Consider the following 26,181-nt stretch of genomic DNA (forward strand, 5'->3'; position numbering starts at 1 on the left):
TTCTTTTTGAATCGTTTTATTTTCACTGCCGTGGGAGAGAAGTGAAAATACCATTGAGTTAAAATCATTTGAGAGCTACTGTAGGTATATAGCTATACATGTACAGTGTCCTGGTATATATACACATATAGATATATAAATATATACATAGGGTTTCTGGGCTTAAGTTGAAACCAGTCAAACCCAATACATCTCACTGAGGAACGTTTGGAGGACAGGGTTTTATCAAAAATACGAACCCAAAATTTGCAATGTTCACTGTGTTTGCAGAGGGAATAAGGAGATCTTAACACTCTCGCTAATTCTTACTGGGAGCTCCCCTCTGGAGTTTGGCAGATAGATTTTAAAAAGCACAAAGGGGAGTTGAGGCATCTAGTTCCCACTGATTTTCATTGATCGCTCATATCTATTTGCTAAGGCAGTTGGACATCTAATTCCCATTTGTGCCTTTAAAAACCTCCTCCTCTCACAGAAGGTTCATTTTTTGTTGCATTCAAGGGGTGGGATTGTTAGCTTTTAAACGCCACTTTAAAACAAATTCTTTTGGTTTTCCCTTTAAAAAATGAGCCCAGAACACGGGAAAATCAGAAAGAAACTAAACCCAGAACCCTATGTATGCAGTGGCGAAGAAGAGGGAGCCGTACATATAAGAACTGGGGGCGGAATAAAAAAATAAGCTCCTCCAAAAAAAAAAAAAGTTTTTTTTAAACAGGCAGCGGTGTTTGGTTCTGTCAAGCGACTGAGAATGAAACAGAATGCAAGGCAGGATAGGAGAGAGATCAGGAGACCACATTCTACCTTTTCACAGGGGTCAATCCAAAGCAACTCAACGGGATCACCCCAGCGTCACTAAGGAGATCTGAATGTGGGCCCAGGAGAAGAGCGAGTTTCACGCCTGCATTGCTGTTAAAATAATTGACTCCCAGCATGCACCTCCGACAGGTGCCTCAGTGGGACAGACAATCCCTTCCTTTGGAGGTGGTGTCCAGGGGACAGCTAAGGATGCGCTCAAAGCCCATGGCTATCCATGCGAGTCCGTTTGGGGTGTTTTAGATGGAAGAGGGGGTTGCCCCTGTACTACCGGCGACCAAGATCCATCTGTGCATCTCCCCAGCGACCTAGCGGCGTACGGAGAGAGCCAAAGGGAAACGAGACAGGGAGCACCAGGCGGAGAGAGAGGAGACAGTGGGAGCGTTAGCGTAATGGGAGCATCTTCCCCAGCAATGCTAAAGCTAAAGAAAGGAGTTGTGGTGGTGGGAATGGCGGGGGGGGGCGGGGAGGGAGGAAGGGTGGGGAGAAGGGAGAGAGGCTCATGACACTCCGGCCCCTTCCAGCTGCAGCTGTATGTCACGGGCAATCCCCATGGGAAAAAGGAAGGAGCCATACACCGGGACCGCCGCTAGCCTCGCTGCACAGAAGCCCGCGGAGATTCGCCAATCCACGGCCACCAAGGATCCGCCCGGACGGCCGCCAAAATGAATTCACCGGTGGGGGGGGGGAGGGGGGTTGTGCTCTCGGGAAGTCTCTTGTACACACCCAGTCCAAAGGCACTCTCCGATACCCCGCAGAGAATCCTGCTGAGGTTGGGGGGCAGGGAGAGACGCATGGGACCTGTCTGGCTGATCACGCTGATACCAGAGGCCATGGGAATCCCAGGGATCCAGAGGGATTTGAGTCATGGAGGTGAGCAGGCCAAAGAGAGGGCCACAGCACTTCATTGCTGAGATGATTTGCCTGCAAGAAGGAGGTACCAGGCCACGAGATCCCAGCTGAGAGTGTCAGCCAGCAGCACACGGCTGGAGAAAGAGTCTGGGGGGAGGGAGTGAAGAAATCTTTGAAAACCTACTCCCCAGGCACACAAACTCACACAGGACCCAGCAATGCCTAATGCTGACCACTGGGCCGTACAGTAGGCTGAGGCAACTGTGCCTAAAGCGTGTTAGACCCCTTCCGAGCTACAGCACACAGCACACAGCCCCAGATAAAGCCCCACATAGCAGTGGGCGGATGTGTCCTAGCAAGGCAATACTCAAAGCGTCCCTAGCACGGAGGGGCAGAGAGCGAGATGGAGACTCCAGGGATGAAGGGGAGCGCCATTTCTCTCAGCTGTGGTGTCCATGGGCACAGCTCCATTGATGTGAGAGCCCATTTACACCTGCTGAAGATCTGACCTTGGGACTCAAAGCTTGAAGTTGGCGAATGGGATCGACAAAGCTGAAAGAGACTTTTTCATGCTGCTTCAAAACTTCAGAGGCCTCTGGCTCGGGGGGGAGCTGGGACTTTGCAGAGCTCTCCCATGGACCGGGCAGGAACATCGGATGAAGTGGGTTTTACCCACGAAAGCTCAGGATCTAATATGTCTGTTAGTGTCTAAGGTGCCACAGGACTGCTGGTTGTTCTTAAAGCTGCAGACGAGTATGGCTAGCCCTCTGTGACTGGGGAAGGTGAGCAAAGGGTCTGACGAAAGGCCACAGACACCTTTGATGGAACTCTGGAGGACTTCAGAAGAGAAGCGTGAAGGGCAGCGGGAGGCGACGACAAGAGGGAGCTAAGTCAAGTCATGCCGGTGGGCTGGGCAGCTTCTTCTGCTCTTCGTAGCTCTCTTCTTCCCTCGCTCTGCCCTCACAGGTGGTTTTCAGTGGGGGGCGGGGCAGAGGGTATTTCACTCTGAAGGGAAGCGGTCACTTTCTCACTGTCATTCTGGTCCCCAAAAGAGATTCTCCAGATGTCACAACATCGCTTGTGCTTAAATCCGCTCCCACCTGCACAAACGGGGGAATTTGGCTTGCCACGGTCCCTGCCTTCTGCAGGACTGACTCCGGATTGGCACTTCTGATTGCGAAGCAGGGATCCCTGCAATGCGCCAGGCATTACTCTAACCTGCCACCTTTAAATAAGACAAATGGCTTAGGCCACATCCACCCCCAGGGAATGAACGAGACTAATGTAACCAGCCACCTTTAAACAGGCACACCATGGATCTCTGGGTAAATCTAGGGCAACTCGCCCGCCTCACTCTCTCTGGCCAGTAGGTGTCACTGTGGGGTCCCATAAACCGAAAGGAGGCAGCATCTGACTGGTGCGTTCAAGCCACGGGTGCGTTCAAGCCACTGTGTCCCCACCCCCAGAATGAGAATCTCTGCTCTACCAATGCAAAACCCAGGGACCCAGCAAGATCCAGCCTTCGGCACCAGTTCCTGGACTCCAGCATGTGCAGCCGCGGGTGTGAGGAAAGATCCCACTGCAACCCACCAATCGGAGCAAAGGCCTCCCTCGGGGTTTTTCACCGAGGCATCCATTCCGAGGCCAGGAGGCAACGCCGCGGTCACCGAGTCAGCCCTCCTCAGGCAGTGCTTTTGGAAAACCATCCGGTCTTGACTCAGGAGTGGTCGGTTGACGCCCATACTGCTCCGACACAAGGGCAGACAGGGGGTGGGGAGGCATGCATGAAAGGGGTGCTCCACCAGGCTTCCTAGAAGCCACACGGCTTTGGTGTGGGCTTCCTGGGTGATGACTATCTGATTTCGGGGTGGGGAATTGCCCCACCTGGCTGCCACGAATTGAGATAGGATGCAGTGTGGTGCAGCTAGCAGCTGCCCTCTTCTGGAGGAAGGTGCTTGTGTACATGAGTCTTCTTCCGTGTGCATGGGACTACATGCAACCCACCCGAGGGCACTGCTCGCCTGCCACATGCTTATAGGGGGTTTGCACCCAAAATGTGCGGCTCGCTGAGGATCCCCTGAGGTGTCATCCGCTTTCATTCACATGAAGTGGGTCGTGAGTCCAATGCCAACGTGGCCCCCAGACACAATGGCTAAGTAAACTCATCGGGTTTCCCTGCATGGTCCAAAAGGATATGTCAGCACCACTCGTTTTCGCCAAGGAGAGGACTTGGAAAGAAGTGGAACCTGATCTGGATTCCCATGCCCACCTCAAATGAGTTCTGAGCCCATGGGGTGAAGGACCCGGACTGGATCTTGGTGCGCTTAGACCAAGAGACCACTTAGGCTATTTTGCCGGGTATTGTTGATTTGGGGATGAAATTGCCTTGTCTCCTAAAGCAGCTATATAATTGCTCCAAATCACTGTCGAATCCTGGACCCCCTACCCCTCCTATCTGCCATCACTGGGTGCTCCCAGAACAAAGAGAGGCTGTTCTCAGTGGTGACAGATGGCAGAACAAGGAGCAATGGTCTCAAGTTGCAGTGGGGGAGGTCTAGGTTGGATATTAGGGAAAACTATTTCACTAGGCGGGTGGGGAAGCACTGGAATGGGTTACATAGGGCAGTATTGGAGTCTCCATCCCTAGAGGTTTTTGAGTCCCAGCTTGACAAAGCCCTGACTGGGATGATTGAGTTGGGGTTGGTCCTGCTTTGGGTCAGGAGTTGGACTTAATGACCTCCTGAGGTCTCTTCCAGCCCTGGGATTCTACGATGCTACCATCCGGTGTGGGGAGGAGATGCTGATAGACCTGCGAAGACCAGGTCCCACTGAGGCCTCCTGGCATGGCTGCTATGGCTGGAAGATGAGTGTCTCTGTACACACCTGGGAAGGAAAGGCAGTTGCATGCTGGGAATAAGTGGACGGCATTTGAGCAGGCCCCTCTTCTGTGACCCAACACCATTTACAGGAAGGCCTTGGATGCTTATTGCGGCCTAGTGTCATCATGTGGACTCTACAGGTATCTGACAGGAAGAGCACTCCTAAAAGATACATGCAGCGTCTACAGGGGGCGGTACTTTGCTGCACCTAATGGCAAAGCTCAGTCATTCCAGAGGCGGAAGCAGGAAAGAGGGTTGGGGGGGAGGAAGAGGAGACAGAGCGTTGAGGGGTGAGCGGGGTGGGGTGAATGGGGGAACAAGGTATTTTCCAAGTGTCTGACAGAGACTGGAGTCAATTCTCTGTGCAAAGCCAAAGTCCCGGGAGAGTGGCGCTGCTGGAGGAGTTAAAACACGACTGACTGGAGGAGCCGGAAGCACATCATCAGGTCCAAGGGGATGGGGGGTTTCAGCTGGTTGCCATCCAAGCGCAGGTAGCGGAGCCGGGGCACGTTTTCTAGATCTGAGGAGACGTCTTGGAAGGCGACCAGGGCGGTGGGGCAAATCTGAGTCCCGTTGATTTCTGCAGGGGAAGAGAGAATGTGCCATGGGTTGGAAGCGCCCATCTGGTTCCAGGCGAGTGACGGTAAGAGTTTATCTACCCTGCATCCCACCCACCCGTCCACACATCTATGGTGTTCAGGAATCACTTAGGGTATGTCTACACTACCCTCCTAGTTCGAACTAGGAGGGTAATGTATGCATACCGCACTTGCTAATGAAGCCCGGGATTTGAATTTCCCGGGCTTCATTAGCATAAGCGGGGAGCCGCCATTTTTAAATCCCCGCTGCTTCGAACCCCGTGTAGAGCGGCTACACGGGGCTCGAACTAGGTAGTTCGGACTAGGGTGCCTATTCCGAACTACCGGTACACCTCGTTTCACGAGGAGTAACGGTAGTTCGGAATAGGACCCTAGTCCGAACTACCTAGTTCGAGCCCCGTGTAGCCGCGCTGCACGGGGTTCGAAGCAGCGGGGATTTAAAAATGGCGGCTCCCCGCTTATGCTAATGAAGCCCGGGAAATTCAAATCCCGGGCTTCATTAGCAAGTGCGGTATGCATACATTACCCCGCTAGTTCGAACTAGCGGGGTAGTGTAGACATACCCTTAGAGCTTACTGGGCTCTGGTTTGTCCTCTCTGGTTTCTACTGGCTGTGCATACCACCCCCTCCAGAGGTTAAAACAGGTTGAAACAGAAGAGGGAATTCTCACTGCACCAAAGGAAGACGAAGACCCTCTTCTCCTCACTTTACCCTGGTATCTCTTTGGGTATATTGGTTCTCCTAGCACAAGCTAATTATGCATCTGTCTTATTGATGGAGCACAGCACTGTAGTACCTAGGTACTGATGCTACAGTGGAAACATGTATAGGCTTAGGTGCCAACAGGGCCCACGCTCTCCTTTTTGTGGGTGCATTTGGCACCTGTTGTATTGCACCCATTAATGGATTTTGGGTGCAACTCTAAGTCCTGGTTGTTCTGCCTCGCTGACTCTGGGGGCAATTCAGGTGGCAGAGGTGCAATGACTCCTACTTGCCCCCAGGATTCATTATGTGGGTGGGACCTGTGCCCCTAGACTAGGAGGCAGGGCCTCAGTCCGCCTGAAAAGGTCGATGGACAGCAAGAGAGATGAGTTGCTGGCCCTTCTGTCTGCAAGCTCTGAGCCGCGCAGCACCCTAACTCCAGCAATGGAGGTCTCCCATGTCCCCCTTTGTTTGCCAAAACAGGAAACTCTGCATCACTGTTGTTGAATTTAATGTCCCAGGTTGTGGATCACCTCACCAAGTACCATGTGTCCAACTACCCAACAGGCTCACCCCGGCCGCTAACTCCAGCTTCCCTCATGTGGTACCTCCTACCCCCATGCCACGGCTTCTTTCACATGGTACCTCCTCCCCCCTGTGGTATCTCCTCTCCCTACAGAGTTCATCAGTCCAGAGTGCTTGGATTTACTAACAGGAATGAGGTGCAGCTAGATTTCACATCTCCTGGCTCTCCCGATGCCAACCCCAGTCCTCCTGCCACTTCTGCCCTTCAGCTCCCATGGCTTTTACCATTCCACCTGTGGAATCTTATATTGGCCACTGGCATCACCAAATCATCTGAGCACTCACAGCCCCAGCGGAACTCCACACCCAGCCTTCAAAACATCCACCAGGCTTTGGAGAGCCCACGTGGTCCTTAACTCCGGCAAACAATGAGAAGTCCTTGCCACAAGTGGGACCCGCCAGCCTGGCAATGGGAAGGTACAGTCCCCATCCCTCACATCTTCGATTTGGCTACCGCAGTGGTGGCCTCCCTCACATCACAGAACTCCCTCTGAATGTTCTTGGTTGGGTGATTTTCCCAGGAAACAGCAAGCTATAATTCCTCCTGTCCCTGTCGGTGGCTATAAAAATAGCCCAAAGGATTGCTAATCATTGCTGCCATTATGAAGCACCACAAGAGGCAGGAAAACCCTGGAGCTAGAGAAAGCATTAGCCGGGAGTCCGGGGCTTGTTTTCAGGTCTGTTTTGTTTCTGCTGTTTGTGCTGTGCGCTGCTGTGACTGCAGAGGGTTTAGGGGGGAGGGAGGACTCTCAGATTGCAGCTGTACTTCCTAACGGGTTCTGTAGCGTGACGCGGGGCAGAGAGAAGGATGCTAAGGACCAGGTGAGGTGACCTGGGAGGCAGAAGTGAATGAGTTCTGTCAGGAAGCAGCCTGAGTCATCTGTGTAACAAGGGAAAGGTGAGAAATGTGGTATTGGGGCACTTTATGAAAAGGGGAAAAGAAATGCAGGTTGAACCTCTCTAGTCCGGCATCCTCAGGACCAGACTGGTGCTGAACTAGAGAATTTGCCAGACCATGGGAGTTCAATATTGTCTCGCAGCATCACCAACACTTCCGCTGCTTCCTGGACCCTTAGATGACATTTAGGGGCAAATTTGAGCTAAATCACAGCACAGAACACTGAGAGCCAGGACTGGTGGCTGTAAACAAACTTTATGGGACCACGGGAAACTTGGCCACACGTGGGAAAGTGGACACTCGGCTAACTACAATCATGCCGGGCCACGGATGTTGCTGACCCACAGAGTGCCGGACCAGAGAGGTTCCACCTGTAGTTTATGATAGAAAATCAGTATTGCCAACCCGACATTATGGCCCATAAGCCTGGTTTTAAAATCATGACAAAAAAAAATGGCTGGGTTCTTTCTGTTGGCGAGCCAATAGAGGATCCTATTTTCAAGCCACCCTGAGACTAGAAACATGCTTTTTCAAGAGAAAAAAAGCTAAGACTCTCACTTAATATGTGACTCCGGGAGTTGAGGACTTAAAAAAGCCCCCAAGTGTCACAAGGCTCGGGATAAAAAGCTGACAGTCGGCAGTGAGCCACAGGGGAAGGGAACATGGGTCTCTCGCTAACCTGCAGCATCCTCCTCCATAACCAGTTTCCCGTAGCTGTGCTGAATAACTACACAGAGGAGTCAGCAACTTGGCCCCAAGTTTCTCCCAACTTGTAACATGGCCCAGATTGGCCCTTATTTGGCTTTTTGGGGCTCCTGTCTGTTGCTGCTGGTCCTTTAGTCCCCTGTGGGCCAGTTCCAGCTACTTAAGCAAGACCCGGATCGAGCCCTTCCAACTCCTTGTGCCATTTCTCTTGGCACTGCTGATCTTCAGTGATGCCAACTTGGTCCCACAAGGGTTCTCCGCCTTGAAGCAGTTTGCTCCTCTCTCCATTTCTGGGGATCAAACCCCAGGCTCAAACTACAAGTGCATTCATAAGCCAGCTGCCTATATTCGACTGCACGCCCCCGACAGTACAGTTGCCATGTTCCACCTCAGAGATGGCTGCTCTTCCATGGTGGACCATTTTGGTGGCCAATCTAGAAGTCCTTATTCAGGAAATCTCCCCCATAACTTTACTGAGAGTTTTGAGGTCTCTGGGGTGACATACTGCATTGCTGTTATCAATGGGTTCCTCTGTCTCTTTCTCTGATGTGGCAGCCTATGGGAATGGCTGTCCCAAACTGCCAGCTGTAAGCATATTTAGATTTTAACTACAGCATTTGGACTACTGTTTTATAGGCGTCTAATGCCCTATATAGCTCTGCTACCAAAGCTCCCTCATCCTACTCTAGAGCCCAAACTATTAGGAGCGAAGCTGGTTTTGTCTGCCTGTTTCTCCTCTGAATGCAGAGAATTTCTGGAAGGAGCTCTGCATTTTTGCTCCCCTGCAGATGTTTTCAGCCAGGGCAGCAGGTGGTGGGAGCTCTGATAGCACAAACATCTGGGGCTGCTGGGAACAAAGCTTTGTTATTCCCACAGTTGCTGCGTGGATGCAGTTCATGGGCTGGCACCTGTCCCGTGAAATCGCTGTTCTGTGCCTAAATCCGGGCAAAGCGGGTCCTGCCGCATTTGCAGAGGTGGCCACCAGCACAGACCCTGCCCTGCTAGCCTCAACACACAGAACGTTCAGCTGTGCTATTTCCTCCTACCTTAGGTACATAGCTAGGCTCCCCTGTCACTGTAGTATCTGAGCATTTTGCAATCTTTAATACAGTTGTCCCTGCAAGGTGAGGAAGTTTTAGCCCCATTTTACAGATGGCCAGATTAAGTGAGTTGTCCAGGGTCACAAGAGAAAATCTGTGGCAGAGAAAGAAATTGAACCCACATCTCCTGAGCAGTGCTCTGAACCACCCTTTTTCTAAGTACAGGCCCTTCTACCACCTGGCCCCAGCAGCGCTGGAACTATTTTTGGAGTAGGGTGCTGAACACTCCCCCCTCCCTCTTTAGACCTGCTGAGATCAAGTTGCCAACTCTCCTGGACTGTGACCCTCACCACTATCCCGGCTGGGGGCAGCTGCAAAGCCCTGGACTGGTAGTGAGACCCTGGGGCTGGTGGGGCCATGGTGCAGAAACCAGGGCAGGACGGGAGGGCAGCAGGAGCCCGTGAGTGACAGGACCTCAAGGACCGTCAGGATCCTGCGAGGCTGACAAAGATGGCGGTGTCAGGATCTTGGTGACTGGAAAAGCGCATGCAGCTGACAAGACTCCACAGGGGCTACCCAGAGGCTGGGACCCGGGGCTGGAGTAGCCGGCAGTGGGGTGGTCCCCAGGCATGGGGAAGCCTGGTGTAAAATTTTAGGGGGGGGCGCTTCCCGCGCCTATGCCTGGCCCCAGGCACCCATGTCAAGGGCCACCCACCCATCCCAAACATCACGTCCTGCTCTGAAGGGAGAGGCAGCCCCATGGCGCTGACAGAACTCTCTCCCCTCTAGGGACGTTGGCTCCCTCTAGGCCCAGCCCCGGCCCGGTCGGCCTGCCGCCCTCCAACTCACTTTCGATGGAGTTGTCGTTTAGGTAGAGGTGCTCCAGCTTGGGGTTGATGAAGGGCACGCTGGTGAGCTTGTTGTGCGCCAGCTGCAGCACCAGCAGGTTGCTGAGGTTGAAGGAGTTCTTGGGCAGCCCTTTGTCCGAGATCTGGTTGTAGTTGAGCCTGAGGAAGGCCAGGTTGGGGAATTCCTTGAAATAGTCATCCGGGATGTCCTCAATATTGTTCCTGTCCAGGAAGAGCTGGTGGACGGCACTGGGCAGCCCGGGGGGCAACTTCCGCAGGATGTTGTGGGCTAGGTTGAGCTGCATGAGGCTCTTCAGCCCCCGGAAGGTGTTTTTGTTGAAGACGCCGTCGCTCAGCTTGTTGTGGTGCAGGTCTAGGAGGACCAGGTGCTCCAGCTTGCTGAAAACCCCCGCGGGGATCTTGGAGATCTGATTCCGGCTCAGTCGCAGCTGCTCGAGGTTGGGGGGCAGGAAGGCGGGCACCTCCTTCAGCTGGTTCTTCTCCAGGTACAGGAAAACCAGGCTGTCCATCTGCTCCATCACCCGCCGCTCCAGCTTCTTGATGCGGTTGTTATCCAGGTTGACCCACCTCAGCTCCGAGGCATTCTTGAAGGCCTCCTCTGGGAGGGCGTCAATGAAGTTGTTCTGGAGATAGAGGTAGTGGATCCTGGGCGGGATGAGGGGCACTTTCCTCAGGTTGCGGCTGTCGCAGTAGAGGGCCGAGGGGAAGTCTGGAGGGCAAAAGCATTCTCTGGGGCAATCCGGGAAGACGGAGGGGGGGCCTGGTGGCAGGGGCGGCGGCAGCTCTGTTGGCTCAACCGGCTCGGGCGTCGGGCGGGCGGGCATCGGGCGGCCGGGCGTCGGGCGGGCAGGCTTCCGCCCGGGCTTCCGTCTCTGCCCGTTCACCTCAGAGATCAGCACCAGGAGGAGGAGGAGAAGCAATCTGAATGCTGCCCTCATGGTCCAGCGATTCACCTGCAGGGGGGACAAGGGGGTGAGTTCAAAAGAGGCGTGTCTAGGTCCTAGGTCTCCTCCTCACCCCGCCCCGCCCGAGGCCAGGACTGACCCAGGGGCTCGGCCCAGGTCACACAGGAAGTCAAAGGGTCACAGATTTCAAGGCCAGACGGGGGCACTGGATTGTCCAATCTGAGCAACACCAGCCGCACACCAACCCACCGGCCAACAGGAGCCCCGACCACGACGGGTGGCAGCTGCAGGGCTGAGAACAGGTAGGCCCCAGGTGCCCCACTGGCCACCGCCCTGCAGTGGCAGGAAAAGGAAAAGTTTGTGGGACGTGAACCTAGATCGCCGGAGTCCCCGGCTAGCGCCTGGGCAACCAGACCAGCCTCCCTTCCTCCGTGTGCAGGGTCTGCCGTCTGGCTGGTTAGCCGATTTGCTGGAGGGGGGGGCAGGACGGATTTCATCATTTGTTCTATAAAATGGCTCCTTCCTCCCCCTCAGACACAGGGTATTGCAGGGTGTGTGTGTGTGTATTGCAGGGGTGTGTGTGTGTGTGTATTGCAGGTGTGTGTGTGTGTGTGTGTATTGCAGGGGTGTGTGTGTATTGCAGAGGTGTGTGTGTGTGTGTGTGTGTTGCAGAGGTGTGTGTGTGTGTGTGTGTGTGTGTACACATGGGCGACTGGTAATATAGGCAAGGGAAGACACAGCCTTCCCAAAACTGCCTACATGCCTGGCCGCTAGGGAGGTCTGGGGCCTGGCTTCCGTGCCCACTGCGGAGGCCAGGGCTAGGGCTGCAGCATGGCAACCCTGGCCCTCCTGGTGGCCAGGAAGGATTGGGCTGAAGGTGAGCGGGGCGGGGCTTGAGGGGCGGGGCCTTGGGCAGAAGGGGCGGGGCTATGGCTTGCCTTCCCCAGCTGGGCCTTCATCGGCCAACGGTGTGAGTGTCTGTGTGTTGCAGGGAGAGGGGCTAGGAGGAGCTGAAAAGAAAGGGAGAAGTAATGCAGAGATCCACACACCCTATATATATTCACAACACAACACAAGGCAGGCTTGAACAGATTTCCCTAGGCAGTACAGCTAATCTCCATCTCTCTCTCCCTCTCGCCTACCCTGGCTTACAGACCCAAAATCTTCTGCAAAGAAGGGGGGGTGAATTTTGGGGGGCGTTTAGTCGAGCGGGTCCCAAGCAGAGAGCCTCCTGCGGCTCAGCCGTCACCATCCATCAAGCCTCCTTGCCTACAGCTCTCTGCCCTGTCACGATCGCTCACGAGGACAATGGCTCTGAAAGGCGACCCGCCGAGAGGCTGTTCGTTGCTTTGTGCAGCAGCGGGGTTTCAGGCTGGGGTGGCAGAGCTCCAGCCCCCTCCTGCACGAGGTCGAGGGCCCGCCGCTCCCCGCAAGGTGCACGGAGGAGCAGGCTGTCTTTCCCTCCACCAGGCCCCTCGTGTTTGTGCACAGAACCTGTGGCGCGGGGAGGGACGGGAATCGCACTTTCCACCGTTGGCTCTGTAGCTCATTAATCTGTTCTGCCCACTAGGGGCCCATTTCACACAATGGTTTCTTGCTTTCATGTATTTCCCTGGGGTTTACTCCTGGAAGCGGTAATGTGACAGGAGCCACCGAAGGGGGACGGCGTAGTTCACTTCATTCTTCGTGTTTGTTTTTAGGAATATCGCGGGGGTGAGGGGCTGGGAATGTGGCTTCAGAGAACTAGTCTCATCAATGCCAATGGGTCACAAATTTGGTTTCGCTGTGGAACAGAAGCTCCAGGGACATGGGACCCAGAGTCCCACATTGCTCAGACACGACACACAGAGATGGCCTTGAGTGAGGGAGAAGTTTGCCTTTGGATCCATGATTTTACAGGGCAGGTCACCAGGAGATTAAGGAAAGGCACTGTTGAGGGGAACTCTAGTAGCAGAGGTAGCATTGGCTGGACTAGCAGATCTGCAGGTAACCCCCAAAATGGATGAGACCAGAGTTAAAATAGTGCCCACACTGACTGCAGTGCTGAGACGCCATTCCACGTCAGCTGAGGAGTCGACGGGGATTTAGGGGTCATAGTGGATGACAAGGTAAACATGAGTCACCAGTGTAACACTGCTGCAAAAAAAGGCAACATGATTCTGGGCTGCATTAACAGGAGTCTTGTGAGCCCAACACGAGAAGTCATTCTTCCGCTCTACTCTGCGCTGATTAGGTCTCAGTTGGAGTATTGTGTCCAGTTCTGGGCACTGCATTTCAAGAAAGATGTGGAGAAATTGGAGAAGGTCCAGAGAAGAGCAACCAACGTGACGAAAGGTCTAGAAAACATGAGCTAGGAGGGAAGACTGAAAGAATTGGCTTGTTTAGTTTAGAAAATAGAAGGGTGAAAGGGGACATGATAGCGGTTTTCAAGTATCTGAAAGGGTGTTACAAGAAGGGGGGGGGATTGTTTTCCTTGGTCTCTGAGAATAGGACAAGCAGTAATGGGCTTCAATTGCAGCAAGGGAGGTTTAGGCTGGACATTAGGAAAAATCTCCTAACTGTCAAGGTGGTTAAACACTGGAATAAATTGCTTGGGGAGGTTGTGGAATTTCCATCGTTGGGAGATTTTAAAGAGCAGGATAGACAGACATCTATCAGGGATGGTCTAAATGGTGCTTGGCTCTGCCATGAGGGTAGGGGACAAGACTCAATGACCTCTTGAGGTCCCTTCCAGTTCTAGGATTCTAGGATTTGAAGAGCAATTTCCCCCTCTGCCTGTCTACAGATTATTTCTCTCCCACACTCCCCAGGAAATCACTTGGCACGAGAAAGTATTTTGATTGAGATGAGTCAGTATGAACCATTGTTCCCCCTAAGCTGATTAGCAGAGCACCCACAGCTAGGTTTTTTATTTCTACTGGTGGTGCACATTCACACATGCCTCAGTGCACATAACAAAATTTATCTCGCACATGGATGGAAAAAGTCCGCAGAGAGGGAAAAGATTAGAGGGAACATTGGCACTGTGAATCACCGTTTCATTCTGATTTTCTCTTGCAAAGACCAGCCATGGTATCAGAGGACAAAAAGTTCACTGACGCACCTATTCCGGCAAAGAACTGCCGTCTGAGTCAGTGAGGTATAAGCAAGTGCTGATGGCTCCAATTTCTATAGGTGGTCAAATGTGGGCAGCTGTGCTCAGGACAGCCCATCAATGGTTAATGGGATTTAGATGCCTTAGTGCTTAAATCCTTTAGCAAATAAGGTTTTAGGTTCTTCAAGCAGCTAGGTTTTGCTATGCTTACACAGCAACGTATAAACACCATTACAAATTGGGGCCTGCATACTTTACTGAATTGTGGCTGAAAGAGTCACATACAGAATGGGAAGTGACTGTCTAGAAAGGAGTATGGCAGAAAGGTGTCTAGGGGTCATAGTGGACCACTAGCTAAATAGGAGTCAGCAGTGTGATGCTGTTGCAAAAAAAGCAACATGATTCTGGGCTGCATTAACAGGTGTGTTGTGTGCAAGACACGAGAAGTCATTCTTCCGCTCTACTCTGCGCTGGTGAGGCCTCAGTTGGAGTATTGTGTCCAGGTCTGGGCACCGCATTTCAAAAAAGAGGTGGAGAAATTGGAGAAGGTCCAGAGAAGAGCAACCAACATGATGAAGGGTCTAAAGAACATGAGCTATGAGGGAAGGCTGAAAGAATTGGGCTTGTTTAGTTTGGAAAGGAGAAGACTGAGAGGGACATGAGAGCAGTTTTCAAGTATCTAAAAGGGTGTCACAAGGAGGAGGGAGACAGATTGTTCTCCTTGGTCTCTGATGATAGGAGAAGAAGCAATGGGCTTAAACTGCAGCAAGGGAGGTTTAGGTTGGACCTTAGGAAAAACTTCCTAACTGTCAGGGTGGTTAAGCACTGGAATAAATTGCCTAGGGAGGTTGTGGAATCTCCATCACTGGAGATATTTAAGAGCAGGTTAGACAGACATCTATCAGGGATGGTCTAGACAGTACTAGGTCCTGCCGTGAGGGCAGGGGACTGGACTCGAGACCTCTCAAGGTCCCTTCCAGTTCTAGTGTTCTATGATTCTATGAAAGTATTTGGCAAAAGACAAGGTGAGGCTCAGAAGAATAGCGAGGAAGGGGAAAGGATACGCACTGGCTAGGATGTGAAGGACAAGCTGCTGCCCCAGAACTCCTGCCATGAAAAATCCATGACCATTTTAAACATTCAATTGTTTAAAAGATCTTTTAACTGCAGTGCCACCAAGTGACAGTACCGAATCCTGCACCATAGATTATATGAATCAGAAAGACACCCAGTCACGTGATCGTTGTAACCGACGAGGCTTCCGTCAATGAACCTAGATGAAATATTGTGAAGTGTCACCCATGAGACTGGCTGCGTCGCCAGAGCAAACTCAGCGGCCCTGGCACCTCAATGCATCACGTTTTGCTTTGTAGCTGAGCCAGAGTTCGGTGAAGGGGAGTAAAGAGGCGAAAGGTTGGCAGCAGCAGGACAGGAGCTGCTAGTGGGATGGATGGCCTTATGGAACGTACTGGGAGGAGCAGAGGAGCTCTGACAGATTGCAATGTGGTTTCACACAAATGTCAGGCTGCAAGGGACCTCGAGAAGTCACTGAGCCAAATCCCTCGCACTGAGGCAGAATCAAGCAAAACTGTCCCACTTTTCAGAAGCAGATGTAGCCCCACACTAGGATGCAGGGTGGGTTCTATCACTGGCTCTGCTGCTAGTCTACTGGGTGATTGCAAGCAAGTCCCCCGTGCCCGCTCTGTGCCTCAGTTTCCCCATTGGTAGAAAAGAGATGATGATCCTGATTGGTTTTGTGAGGGTCTACTGATGAAAAGGGCTGTAGGCAAGAGAGCCATCAGCCGTGCCTTTGACACAGAATTCTTGTGTGACCATGGGCAAGTCCCTTGATCTCTGTGTAGCTCCATTTATACAATGGGGGTTACAAGCCTTCATAGTTTACAAGAAGGTTGGGAGCCTGAACCCACTAATGTTTGGGAACTATGATGTTATAGGATGGTGCCATGCAAGCACTGAGGTAGGCAAGGAACAGCATCAGTAATAACACTACACTTAGCACTTGCATAACACTGTTCATTTGCATAGCTCTTTATAAACACCAAGGCTGTGTCTACATTGGCATCCCTTTCCGGAAAAGGGATGCTAATGAGACACATCACAATTGCAAATTCCGCGGGGGATTTAAATATCCCCCGCGGCATTTGCATTTACATGGCTGCCGCTTTTTTCCGGCTTGGGGAAAAGCCGGAGAAAAGCGCCAGTCTAGACGTGATTCTCCGGAAAATAAAGCCTTATAAAGCCAGATATTTTATAGGGGACTCACTTAATTTACTGTAATTAGAACGTGCTTATCAACTCTGGCTCTTGGGCAGTTACTTCTTCTCTCAGCCAGCAATTTGATACAGTACCCAGCATTGTGTATATGATATTTGCGCCAAAAGGACCTGACAGAGATGGAGACGCCACCGTGCTCGGAGCTTTACAGACACCTGGCAAGAGACAGTTCAGTCCTAAAGCACTTGGGATCCCCATTTCACAGATGGCGACAATGAGGCACAGAGTATGAAGTCGTTTCCCTACGGTCACAGCAATGACAGGGCAGAGCTGGGAACTGAATTGATTCCGTGAATATCAGATCCACATCACAAGCCTCCAGAATAGGCTACAGGTCCCGGAATGTCTCTACTCATCCAAGAGCTCCAAAGCACTTTCCCCCTCCTCTCTCCCATCTCCTGAGGTTTAGCTTCCTTTCTCCTCCTTTCTGATTGTATTACCAGAACCACTTTCCTCTGTACAATTTGCCTAGGATAGCACGCACATTGCAAAGAAGAAGGGACACAGCATCCCCGGAGGGAGAGAGGAGAGCCAAAGGGTGGCTGCAGTTGGCAGAAATGCAGGGCTAGCTGGAGCCAGGAGGGGAGGCTGTGTGGGTCTTGGGCATCCAGAAACCAGTAGTTTGGGCTTGCTCAGACTGTGTCTTTCATACAAGCCTGAAAGGAGCTGAACAGGCAGCCAGGGGCCTGTGGTTGGGTGAAAGGAGCTGGGACACGTCCAAGGGAGGGAGGAATCAAGTGAGATGAGAACGAGGAAAAACCCAGCAATTTAGAAACTGCCCCAGTGGATTTGAGAAACCCTCATGCTCCCCCCCCAAAAAAAATAGCAGCAAAACTTGGGGTAGGATTGATGGGTGTGTGCGTGGCTGGGTTTCCTTGCTCCCCTCTGGAATTTCTTCACGCCCCCCACTTTGGGAACCCATGGGTTAGAAAGAGGGGCAGGCCCAAACTGATCACATTCTCTCTGGGGCTAGCCATGGCAAAGGCAGGAGGTAGCAGCATGTAGGGAAGATGGGGAGCTGTGACATCGTGTTAGGGTTCCCGACTCCTGCACCCCCGTAATGGCACGAACAGACTCCACCAGCCAGTAGAATAGAGGGAGTTTATTGCTTCTCCAGGATACAGCACAGCAGAGATGTAATCTGGTTACAGGGCAGGCCTAGGATGCCTCAGCCCCCTTGAGATGGGGGAGACTGGGCCCCTAAAATCCCAGCCCATTGCTTAGGCTGCTTCCTCCACGATACCAGACAGAAACTAAGGAACCCTCTTCCAGCCCTGCCCCCAGCCAGGTGCTGGTCTCTGCCTTCCTCCCTTTGTGTCTCCCTGGGAGGCTGAGCCTGGGTCTTTGGGTTAATCCACATTTGGGAGAGTCAGTGAGAATCTCACGTCACAGCGCAGGGGGACCCCGGGTCAGAGAGCAGACAGCCCCCCCCCCCACGCCACAAGAGCATTAAGCCAAGCCGAATAAATTCCTTGCGCTGGCAGCTAGAGGACATGGCGCGGGGTGGAGTGGAGACCAGAGGGAGAATGGAAATAGGAGCCACTGTGCTACTCCTGCTTCCCTGACCCCTTGCAGCCCAGCTGGCTCACCGCCCAGGTGGGAGAGCTACTGTCAGTTGTCTGGGTGCGGCCAGAGGAAGAGGAGAGCTTTAGAGAGGGCTGAAGGCAGCGCCTATTGCAGAAAAAACGGCTCTTGCAAGCCAAGGGGCCTGTGTGCTCGCCGGCCCCGATCCTTTCTAGCACATGGTCACATGCGCAGCTCTCCACACCTGCGCTGGGATCCTCCCTCCCTTGTTAGCCCCGGCCGCAACGCCACACAGAGCAGGACGTGCAGGGAGCCTGGCAAAGGCCGAGCCTGGGCGCTGGGAGTGCACACAGACCGGATGGGCCTTTCCCGCCAAGAGCAGCACGGGATGGAGCCCCACAGGCAGGGGCTGAGGCAGGGACGGCGTGCTCCCATTCGTCTGCACTGCAGCCAGGCAACGTCAACAGCCTCCGGCGGAAAGGTTCGCTGAGAAACGCAAAATCCCACTGGCACACAAACCCTTCGGCCCCTTCCTCCGGAGAGGCAATGGCTTCCCGGCAGCTCTGTAGCCTCTTCACCCCAGCCGGGAACTTCTAGAGACAGCTCCCTGGCATAACCCCCCCTCCCCCACTTCCACTCACCTCCTCTCACCAGGGTCTGGCCCAGGCTGAGCCTTCTGACTTAAGGGCCATCCTCCCGGGCAGGCAGCCTGCACCCATGGACAGCTAGGCTCCCTTTGAAGCATCCCGCCCAGCCGCCTAGCTGCATTCCTGGGCTTCTAAGTAATTGACTCTCTCCATAAAGAGATGCTGTGCTTTCCCCACCTCCTCTTCTTCCTTTTTGTTTCTCTTTGCTCCCATCTGGCTCTGTTTAGCCGCAGCGCCCCGCTGCTTTCAATCAACGTCCTGGCAGCTCGGGAGGTTTCGAATGAACGTTCACCAGGGCCAAGAAGCTGCTGAGTATCAGGTTCAGCGGTACCATAGTCGGGGGGGGGGAGGGGGCAGGAGGGGGGGGACACTGAGTGTCACAGAGAACTGACAAATTCACCCCAGGGATATTGTCGACCTCCTTTTTCATTGCCCTAAATCGGAAGTTGTTTCCTTGAATTTTTCCAACCCCAAATTCAGATCTGGATTTTCAAAACCACAAAGGCTGTAGGTGGTGGAATGGGGTAGGGAGGAGGGTGGGATTTTGGGTTAAATGCTTATTAAGGGAGGAGACAGTTGCAAAGTTGGGATGTGTATTCATTTCCTCACTGCGCAAGCTGTCTCTCTTCAGAGCAGGGATTTTGGTTCAGACCCATCTCCAGCTGTAGAGCTTAACTGTTGACTTCATTCCCTGGCTAATTGAGTGTGATGTGACGTGCAAGAGGTAATGATCCTAGGGCCAGAACCCAGAGAGGCGCTGGGGAGGAGGGGAGACACGGTTGCCACTCAAGGGAACATACCAGAAAGGGTTGTATAACAGGCTCCAACTATTTCTGTGAACCAACCCGGTGTAGTTGCTCTGCTCATATCACGGGGTCGTGCCATTTGCTGTGCATGAGGAAATGCTGGTTTATTTGTGACATTTTTTAGAATGCCACATTTCAAAGCAAACAGTTTTCGGCACGAAAAGTAGCATCTTCATTGTTTGCCGTATGTCACAGCTGAAAGCAGAAACAATACTACCAACCTACTGCCACCCACCCCACTATTTCTTGAGGGGAACTTCTGTGCATCTATCTACTGTCTGTATTTTGGATTTTATACAGAGGCCACCACCAGGATATCTGAGGGGCTACCTGGTGTCTCCGGTGACCAATCCCACCCCATAAACCACACGCTGAAATGTGTTCACATAAATGTTCCAGGCAATAAACACCATGCTAGAAAAGTGGGTCTGTTTGCAAACTCTTCTCAGGGGCAAGAAGGAGTTCCATGCGCAATAAAATGTGGAATAAATAATCCAGCCAGGTCTTTAAAATGCCGTCCAAAAGGAAGGCATGTAACAGAAATTCGAGATGCTTCAACACATTGGAGGCCACTTCAACCTTGAGTGTTGTCTTTCATATATTTGGACGCTTAAATCAATTGTCTTTGGCCATGCTTGTGTGCTTGCTTTCCGTCCATACTCATGTGATTGCCTTGACTGGCATAAATGTTAGCAAGAAAGGAATTAAAGTCACATGCCCAGTTTTTCATAAAACCCAAACCCTCTGTTTGCACCTCCAACTATTTGCCCACAAGCTCTTCCTGTCAGGGAGCCGTGACAACAGCATGTGATCGTTGTGACCAATCACAAGGAGGCCAAACAACTCAACTTCTGTCTACTTATCATCAATCCCTATTAAAAACTTAGCTGTGCACTGGCTGAATAACAAGTATATTCACAAAACTTGCTGACTGACAGTGGGAAACAAGCAAACTTCATTGAATAAAATAGTTCAGATTTCCATTGAGTTGCGTTCCATGGAGCCATTTAGATCTTCCGTGCAACAGTGTGGAAACACAGCCCCCAGTCTCCTGAAAGAAAGCATTTGCTCCATGCAGAATAGGGTCTATGGTACACAAATGAGCAGTTCTGATTCTGCCCAGTAGAGGGCAGTGCTGTGCACAATCTACTTGTTACTTTGAGTTAATCATTCAAATGGTTGGTAGTAAAACTGGAGGAAAAATGGGGAGAAATAAATTTGTGAAAATCCATCCCACACACCTCCCCCCCCCCCCCCCAGTTTGGCTCGAATTCAGAATTCCATGGGAAACGTCAAGTTTTTAAACGTTTTAATCAGCTCTAATCTATAGCCTCACGCGCTTGGCAAATTGCACAGTGCACAACAGCACAGGGACGGAAAGAGAGCAAACCAGCGCAGCAACATTTTGACCAAGGATGCTTCTGAAAAGTGCGCTGGCAGCTTTAACATACAGGCCAGAACTTAATTTTTTCACGTTTTCCCAAACAATCTGCCGGCATTACAGCAAATTGCATGGTTCTCAGAGCCTAAACTGTTGGAAAGGCTGAGTCAGCCCTGAGGGTTTTGAGGCGGGGGGGGCCTTGAAATCTGCAATTTAAATATCAAAATGAGAGTTTTTCTACCAGTGGGTTGCAACCCCTGGAGGTAGGAAACCCTGCATTGCAATCAGGGGATGAGGAGGCCTTGAAGATTTGAATAACAATCTAAAGAGACAATCCCACACCCCAACTCTGCACACTCCCTTAGCCTTCAGTGCCAGGGATTCTCTGCCAATCTCTCAAAACACCCTGCCCACCCCCAATTATGCATAGAATCATAAAACCATAGAACTGGAAGAGACCTTAGAAGGCCATCGAGTCCAGCCCCCTGCCCTAGGCAGGACCAATCCCAACTAAATCAACCCAGCCAGGGTTGTGTCAAGCCAGGACTTAAACACCTCTAGGGATGGAGACTCCACTACTTCCCTAGGGAACCCATCCCAGTGCTTCACCACCCTCCTAGGGAAATAGTTTTTCCTAATATCCAACCTGGACCTCTCCCACCGCAACTTGAGACCATTGCTCCTTGTTCTGCCATCTGTCACTACTGAGAACAGCCTCCCTCCATCCTTTTTGGAACCTCCCTTCAGGAAATTGAAGGCTGCTATAAAATGCCCCCTCACTTCTCTTCTGCAGACTAAACAGACCCAACTCCCTCAGTCTCTAGCACTGCTTTCATTAGGACATTTTTTTGCAGTTACTTTCAGGGTAAACCAAAGAGAAGGATCTCAGAGGGGTCGCTATGTTAGTCTGTAACTTTAAAAATGAGTAGTCCTGTGGCACCTTACAGTCTAACCAAAATATCTAGAATCATGAGCTTTTGGGGGTAAAACCCACTTCCTCAGATGAGACAGAGTGGAAATAACAGAAACCAAGAGAGCTACAGAACAGCAGAAGCACCACCCGCCAATTGTAGGGCCCGCGTTAATGAGGCTAATGAAGTGGGCTGGATGTATCCCATGTATCGCTTTTGATGTGGGAATGCGGATGGTAAAGGCAGGAGAAATTGGCTTTGTAATGCACCAACAGGGTAAGAGTGTCAATTTTATGTGTTCACTTTTTTTGATTGTATCACTTTGTTATATATGGTTGTGCCAATTTTCTTCCACATATTGATCTGAGGAAGTGGGTCTGGCACACAAAAGCTCATCACCTAATAAAGCATCTTGTTAGTCTTTAAAGTGCTGCATAGTCCTGTCTTTTGTTTCAGCAAGACCAGACTAACACGGCTGCATCTCTATCACAAATCTGTAGATGGATTCCTGTTCTGCAGACTCTTTCTTGTAATTGGTTAGTGACATTCCTTTGTAGAACAACAGCTACTTTTAAATCCATGATTGAGTGCCCAGAGAAGGAGGCATGAAATTGTGTGACTTGGAATCGGAGGTGAGGGCCTTTACCAGATGAAAGGGGGGAGAAACTGCTCCAAGTCCCTCCTTCTCCTCATTCTGTGGTACATGGGACCATTCCCCTTTATTTCAATGAGCAAGTTTCCCTTTCACTGCTCCCTTCACTCACGGCAGTTCCGTTGAGAGCCCCAACTTCCGACCCCTCCCTGCAGCCTAACCGACCACTCCCCCCACCTCCAGCTACTTAGCTTTGGTGATGAGCAGACAGGGACAGAGCATGTGTTTGTCCCTTTAAAACAGAGGGCACCCTAGAAAAAGAACAGTAAAGCTTTCTCATTGGCCACCCCTTTTGTCCATCTTTTACCTCAACTAATCAGAGTCCGGGGATTGGGCTTCCCAGCCAGCTGGTTTGAGGATTCTAATCTACACAAAACAGGGGTTTCCTTGATTCAGCTGGGCTGGAGAGCTCAGTGGTAGAGCAGAGTTTATATTAATCATGCCTGCGGCGTGCTGTTCAAGCACAGGGATGGGATGAAGGAACCTCTCACTCAGATGTCCCCAAAGTATCTTTATGAACAGAGACACGATGCAACCAAGTCAATTCTCCTCGTAGGTTTTGGCGGGAGAAACCAAAAGCAGGGTTTTTTCCTGCAGGGAAGGTTTTATGTTTCTCCTGCACATGAAGGGGGGGTGTCCTGTGAGGAACGACCTAGGATCAGCTGGCTGGGTGTGCTTCTGAGCATGCACATGAGTGCTCAGGGGCACAGATCCTCAGTTAGATGCAGCAGAAATTCCTCCCTCCTCTTTCCTCATTTAGGTGCGGCGGCGTTTACAGAAGTGCCCCTGAAAGTTCCCTATCCCCCCACCCTGCATCATCTTCCTCTGCCCCCTCTGCTGAGGAGCCTGCGTTGAGTTCTGTAGGAAGCCCCCTTTGGCCTGCGGTGGGTCAGGTTCACCCTACCCCCTTGCCTTTCCCTTTGTCTCTCGGTCTCCCCTGGCCCCACACCAGAACCTCTCTGTTCCCCAGGCTGCATTGCTGGCTCTGTGCGGCAGGCAGAGTGGAGCTGGCAGGGCAGGCATGAGGAGGCCATGGGATCTGCGTCTCCCAAGCAAATACAGGGCCTCTCCCTCATCTCCCCTTTCACGCCGCAGCTCCGCGCCCCAACTTTCTCTCTCTCAGGAATGAGAATTTGCACTCTGATGCAGGCAGAGTCATAGAATCATAGAATCCTAGAGCTGGAAGAGACCTCAGGAGTCATCAAGTCCAGCCCCCTGCCCAAAGCAGGACCAACCCCAACTAAACCAACCCAGCCAAGGCTTTGTCAAGCCGAGACTTAAACACCTCTAGGAATGGAGATTCCACCCCCTCCCTAGGGAACCCCTCCCAGTGCTTCACCACCCTCTAGGGAAATAGTTTTTCCTAATATCCAATTTCCTGGGATCGGGGAGAGTCCTCCTATGGGCTCTTCCAAGGAGCAGAAGAGCTGCCCTAGTTCACATGAAGCTCTCTCCAGACCCGTTTGCTCAGCTTCTCCCCCTCTAGTGGGAAGGGCAGTACGGACCACACGCTGAATGAACGGAGCCGGGGAAGCAGCTTTGGGGCAGGCGCCTGACTAGGACCTGACGTCCCAGGCTGATTGGGGTCTGTGATTGGCAGAGATGAAAACAATCCCCCTGAAGCCATCTTGGGTGCTTTGCCTTGCAGGGCAGAGCAGGGAGGGAATCAAATGCCTGATAGGGGAGGGCTGGGACCAATGTTCCCTCCAATTTTTTCCAGCCGTGTGCAGAATAAATGTTGTTACATGCACCGAGGCAAGCACAGATGGGCACCATCAATAGAAACTCATGCTGCTGGCTGGTGCTCTGCTAATCAGCTGGGTGGCATGTGAATCTCTCGTGAGTGGCCTCCCAAGGGCTCTGCTTACAGGGAGCACTGGCTGGGACCTCAGGTTCCTTCATTCCACTTCCTACAGTGACTGGAAGGGTTTTCCATCAAAGGAGCAAAGCCAGCTCTCCCATGGAGGGTGAGGTCAGTCCCCCTCCCTCCATCACCCAGTGCAGAAAATGCTCCACAACCCAGCACGATGGAGGTAACCGGTCTCATTTTTAAGTGCAGCCCAGGTCAAAGAAAACAGCTTCCGTCTTTCGAGCTGCCATCCCTACCCCGAGTCACAAGGATGAATTGGTCCCCCTCCCCACCGCACCAGCACAGACACACCCTTTCCCCAGGCCACACTGGTCTCGGGCCACCCAGTGAGGAGGTTTTGGTAAGACTGGAGTCTCTACTCCTGCAAGCCCACATTCTCTCTTTCCTAGGGATTCAGCCAGGGTCTTTACACTTCTCCGTTCTCTCTGCCCGAGCAGGGACTCAGAGCCTTGGTTCTCTTGGATCCGGAGTGTCCAGGCAGTATCGGATTGACACGCTGCGAGCCATCCAATGAACGGGTGAAACCTCGCCACATGCCTAGAACCAGCCTCAATTCTGTACCATTGGGACGATCTGGTTAGGGGAACCTGGGTTCCTTTCCCTCGCAGTGATCCATCTAGGAATCCACCCTGGGGTTTGATCTCGGATTGCGCTTCCGAAATTCAAGTCGAAATCCAGCTGCCTGAAGGAAAGGGGCATGCCCCTCACACCTCTCTCCGAACAGATCACTCCTTCCCAGGGACACCAAACAGTGTGGTGTTTTCCCATCTATCCACTTAGAGAGGGGGGGGGGGGTTCACACCCACGCCCCTCAGCCCCCCCACTTGCGAGTGCGGCGATTTCTGGAGTTCCCCTCCCCCAGGGAAACTCCTACTAAGGTTTTCTGCAATCTGATCTGAACGAGCATGTCTGTCTAGCACAGAAGAAGAGGAATCAATTACATGCCGATGTCTGCTGAGGATAAAACGGCAAAAGTTTTGGTTAACTTCCCCATCAAGTAAAAATCCAGACTTTGTAGCAGAGGGAATCTTGCCTCCACTTCTCCCTATACTCCTTCCATATTTGTCTCTCTCTAGCACAGGGCAACTCTTGCTCTGTGCTAGGATTAAAGGTGTGCAGCTTTCATGTAACTAGGCACGTTGGCTTTGCATGTCCAGCCGAGAAACAAAACGTTCACATGTCAGAGAGAGCCAGGAAGAGTGGGTGTGCTAGGTGGGGGAGAGACAGGGTTCCTAAGTTATGCGTCCATGGAAACAGTCTACAGCATTTGCAATGATCTCACAGACGGGTTTGTCTTTTGGCTTTGCAGCGTTCACAGTACCTTCTTGCCTTCTCTGCCTGCCTCCAACAACTTTTGAAAGAAAGAAAGAAAGAAAGAAAGAAAGAAAGAAAGAAAGAAAGAAAGAAAGAAAGAAAGAAAGAAAGAAAGAAAGAAAGAAAGAATCCAGCAGCTGAAAAGAAAAGAAAAGAAAAGAAAAGAAAAGAAAAGAAAAGAAAAGAAAAGAAAAGAAAACTTGTTTCAACTTTCACAGAAGTTGGAAAGTGAATGATCACATTCGCTCACTGAAAAAGCAGGAGGCTGACTCAGTTGTAGCAATCAGTTCAGCTGACAACACTCTCCCGTAGAACACCTGCCCAGAGCTTACCTGTGTGCACCTGCCCCTCCTCCTGCCTCTCTGTTATTAATTCCCAGGAACGTTTCTTTCCGCCCCTCCTCTTCCTCACTGCCGTTCAGCTCCGACAGGAGTGAGCCTGCTCGAAGCACTGTGTGGGTGTGTGTTGTCCCTGGTTCTGTTCCTCCAAGATTCTCTCGCGGAGGGAGGGTGGGTGGGAGCAAGGGAAGGAGGGAGGGTGGGAAGGAGGGAAAAATGACAACAATAACGTCTTTCTTTGGCAGCCAGGCTCCTGGGGATTTAATCCGCGCACACGGCCTGCCTACCGAAGGGCTTGAATTTAATAACATTTCCCTCTACTGTGGAGGGTGTTTTTAAACAAAGCTAATTAACAAATAGATTTTTTTTTAGAAGGATTCCATTTCTCACCAGGGCCTGGAGTGGGCAAAGCACTTAAATGTGCTCAGTTCAGGGAAGCCAAGCCCATGCCTAAGGGTCAGGAGGCTGCTTTCCCCAACTGGGGTCCTTCACTTTTCTCTGTGCC

The 26,181-nt window shown here is 51.9% G+C and overlaps 1 protein-coding gene across 1 annotated transcript; it reads right to left on the reverse strand.

Moving 5' to 3' along the window:
• Window positions 1–25,836, reverse strand: PRELP (proline and arginine rich end leucine rich repeat protein). Its single transcript, XM_075910451.2, has 3 exons — window positions 25,671–25,836; window positions 9,920–10,892; window positions 1–5,121 (listed from the first exon to the last, which is right to left on the reverse strand). The coding sequence occupies exons 2-3, from the start codon at window positions 10,875–10,877 to the stop codon at window positions 4,946–4,948; spliced, it is 1,134 nt and encodes a 377-aa protein (XP_075766566.1). The 5' UTR covers window positions 10,878–10,892; window positions 25,671–25,836; the 3' UTR covers window positions 1–4,945.
• Between the last annotated feature and the right edge of the window lie 345 nt (window positions 25,837–26,181).

This window comes from Pelodiscus sinensis, chromosome 27 (genome assembly GCF_052426305.1).
Source record: "Pelodiscus sinensis isolate ZL-2025 chromosome 27, ASM5242630v1, whole genome shotgun sequence".
Lineage (NCBI taxonomy): Eukaryota > Metazoa > Chordata > Testudines > Trionychidae > Pelodiscus > Pelodiscus sinensis.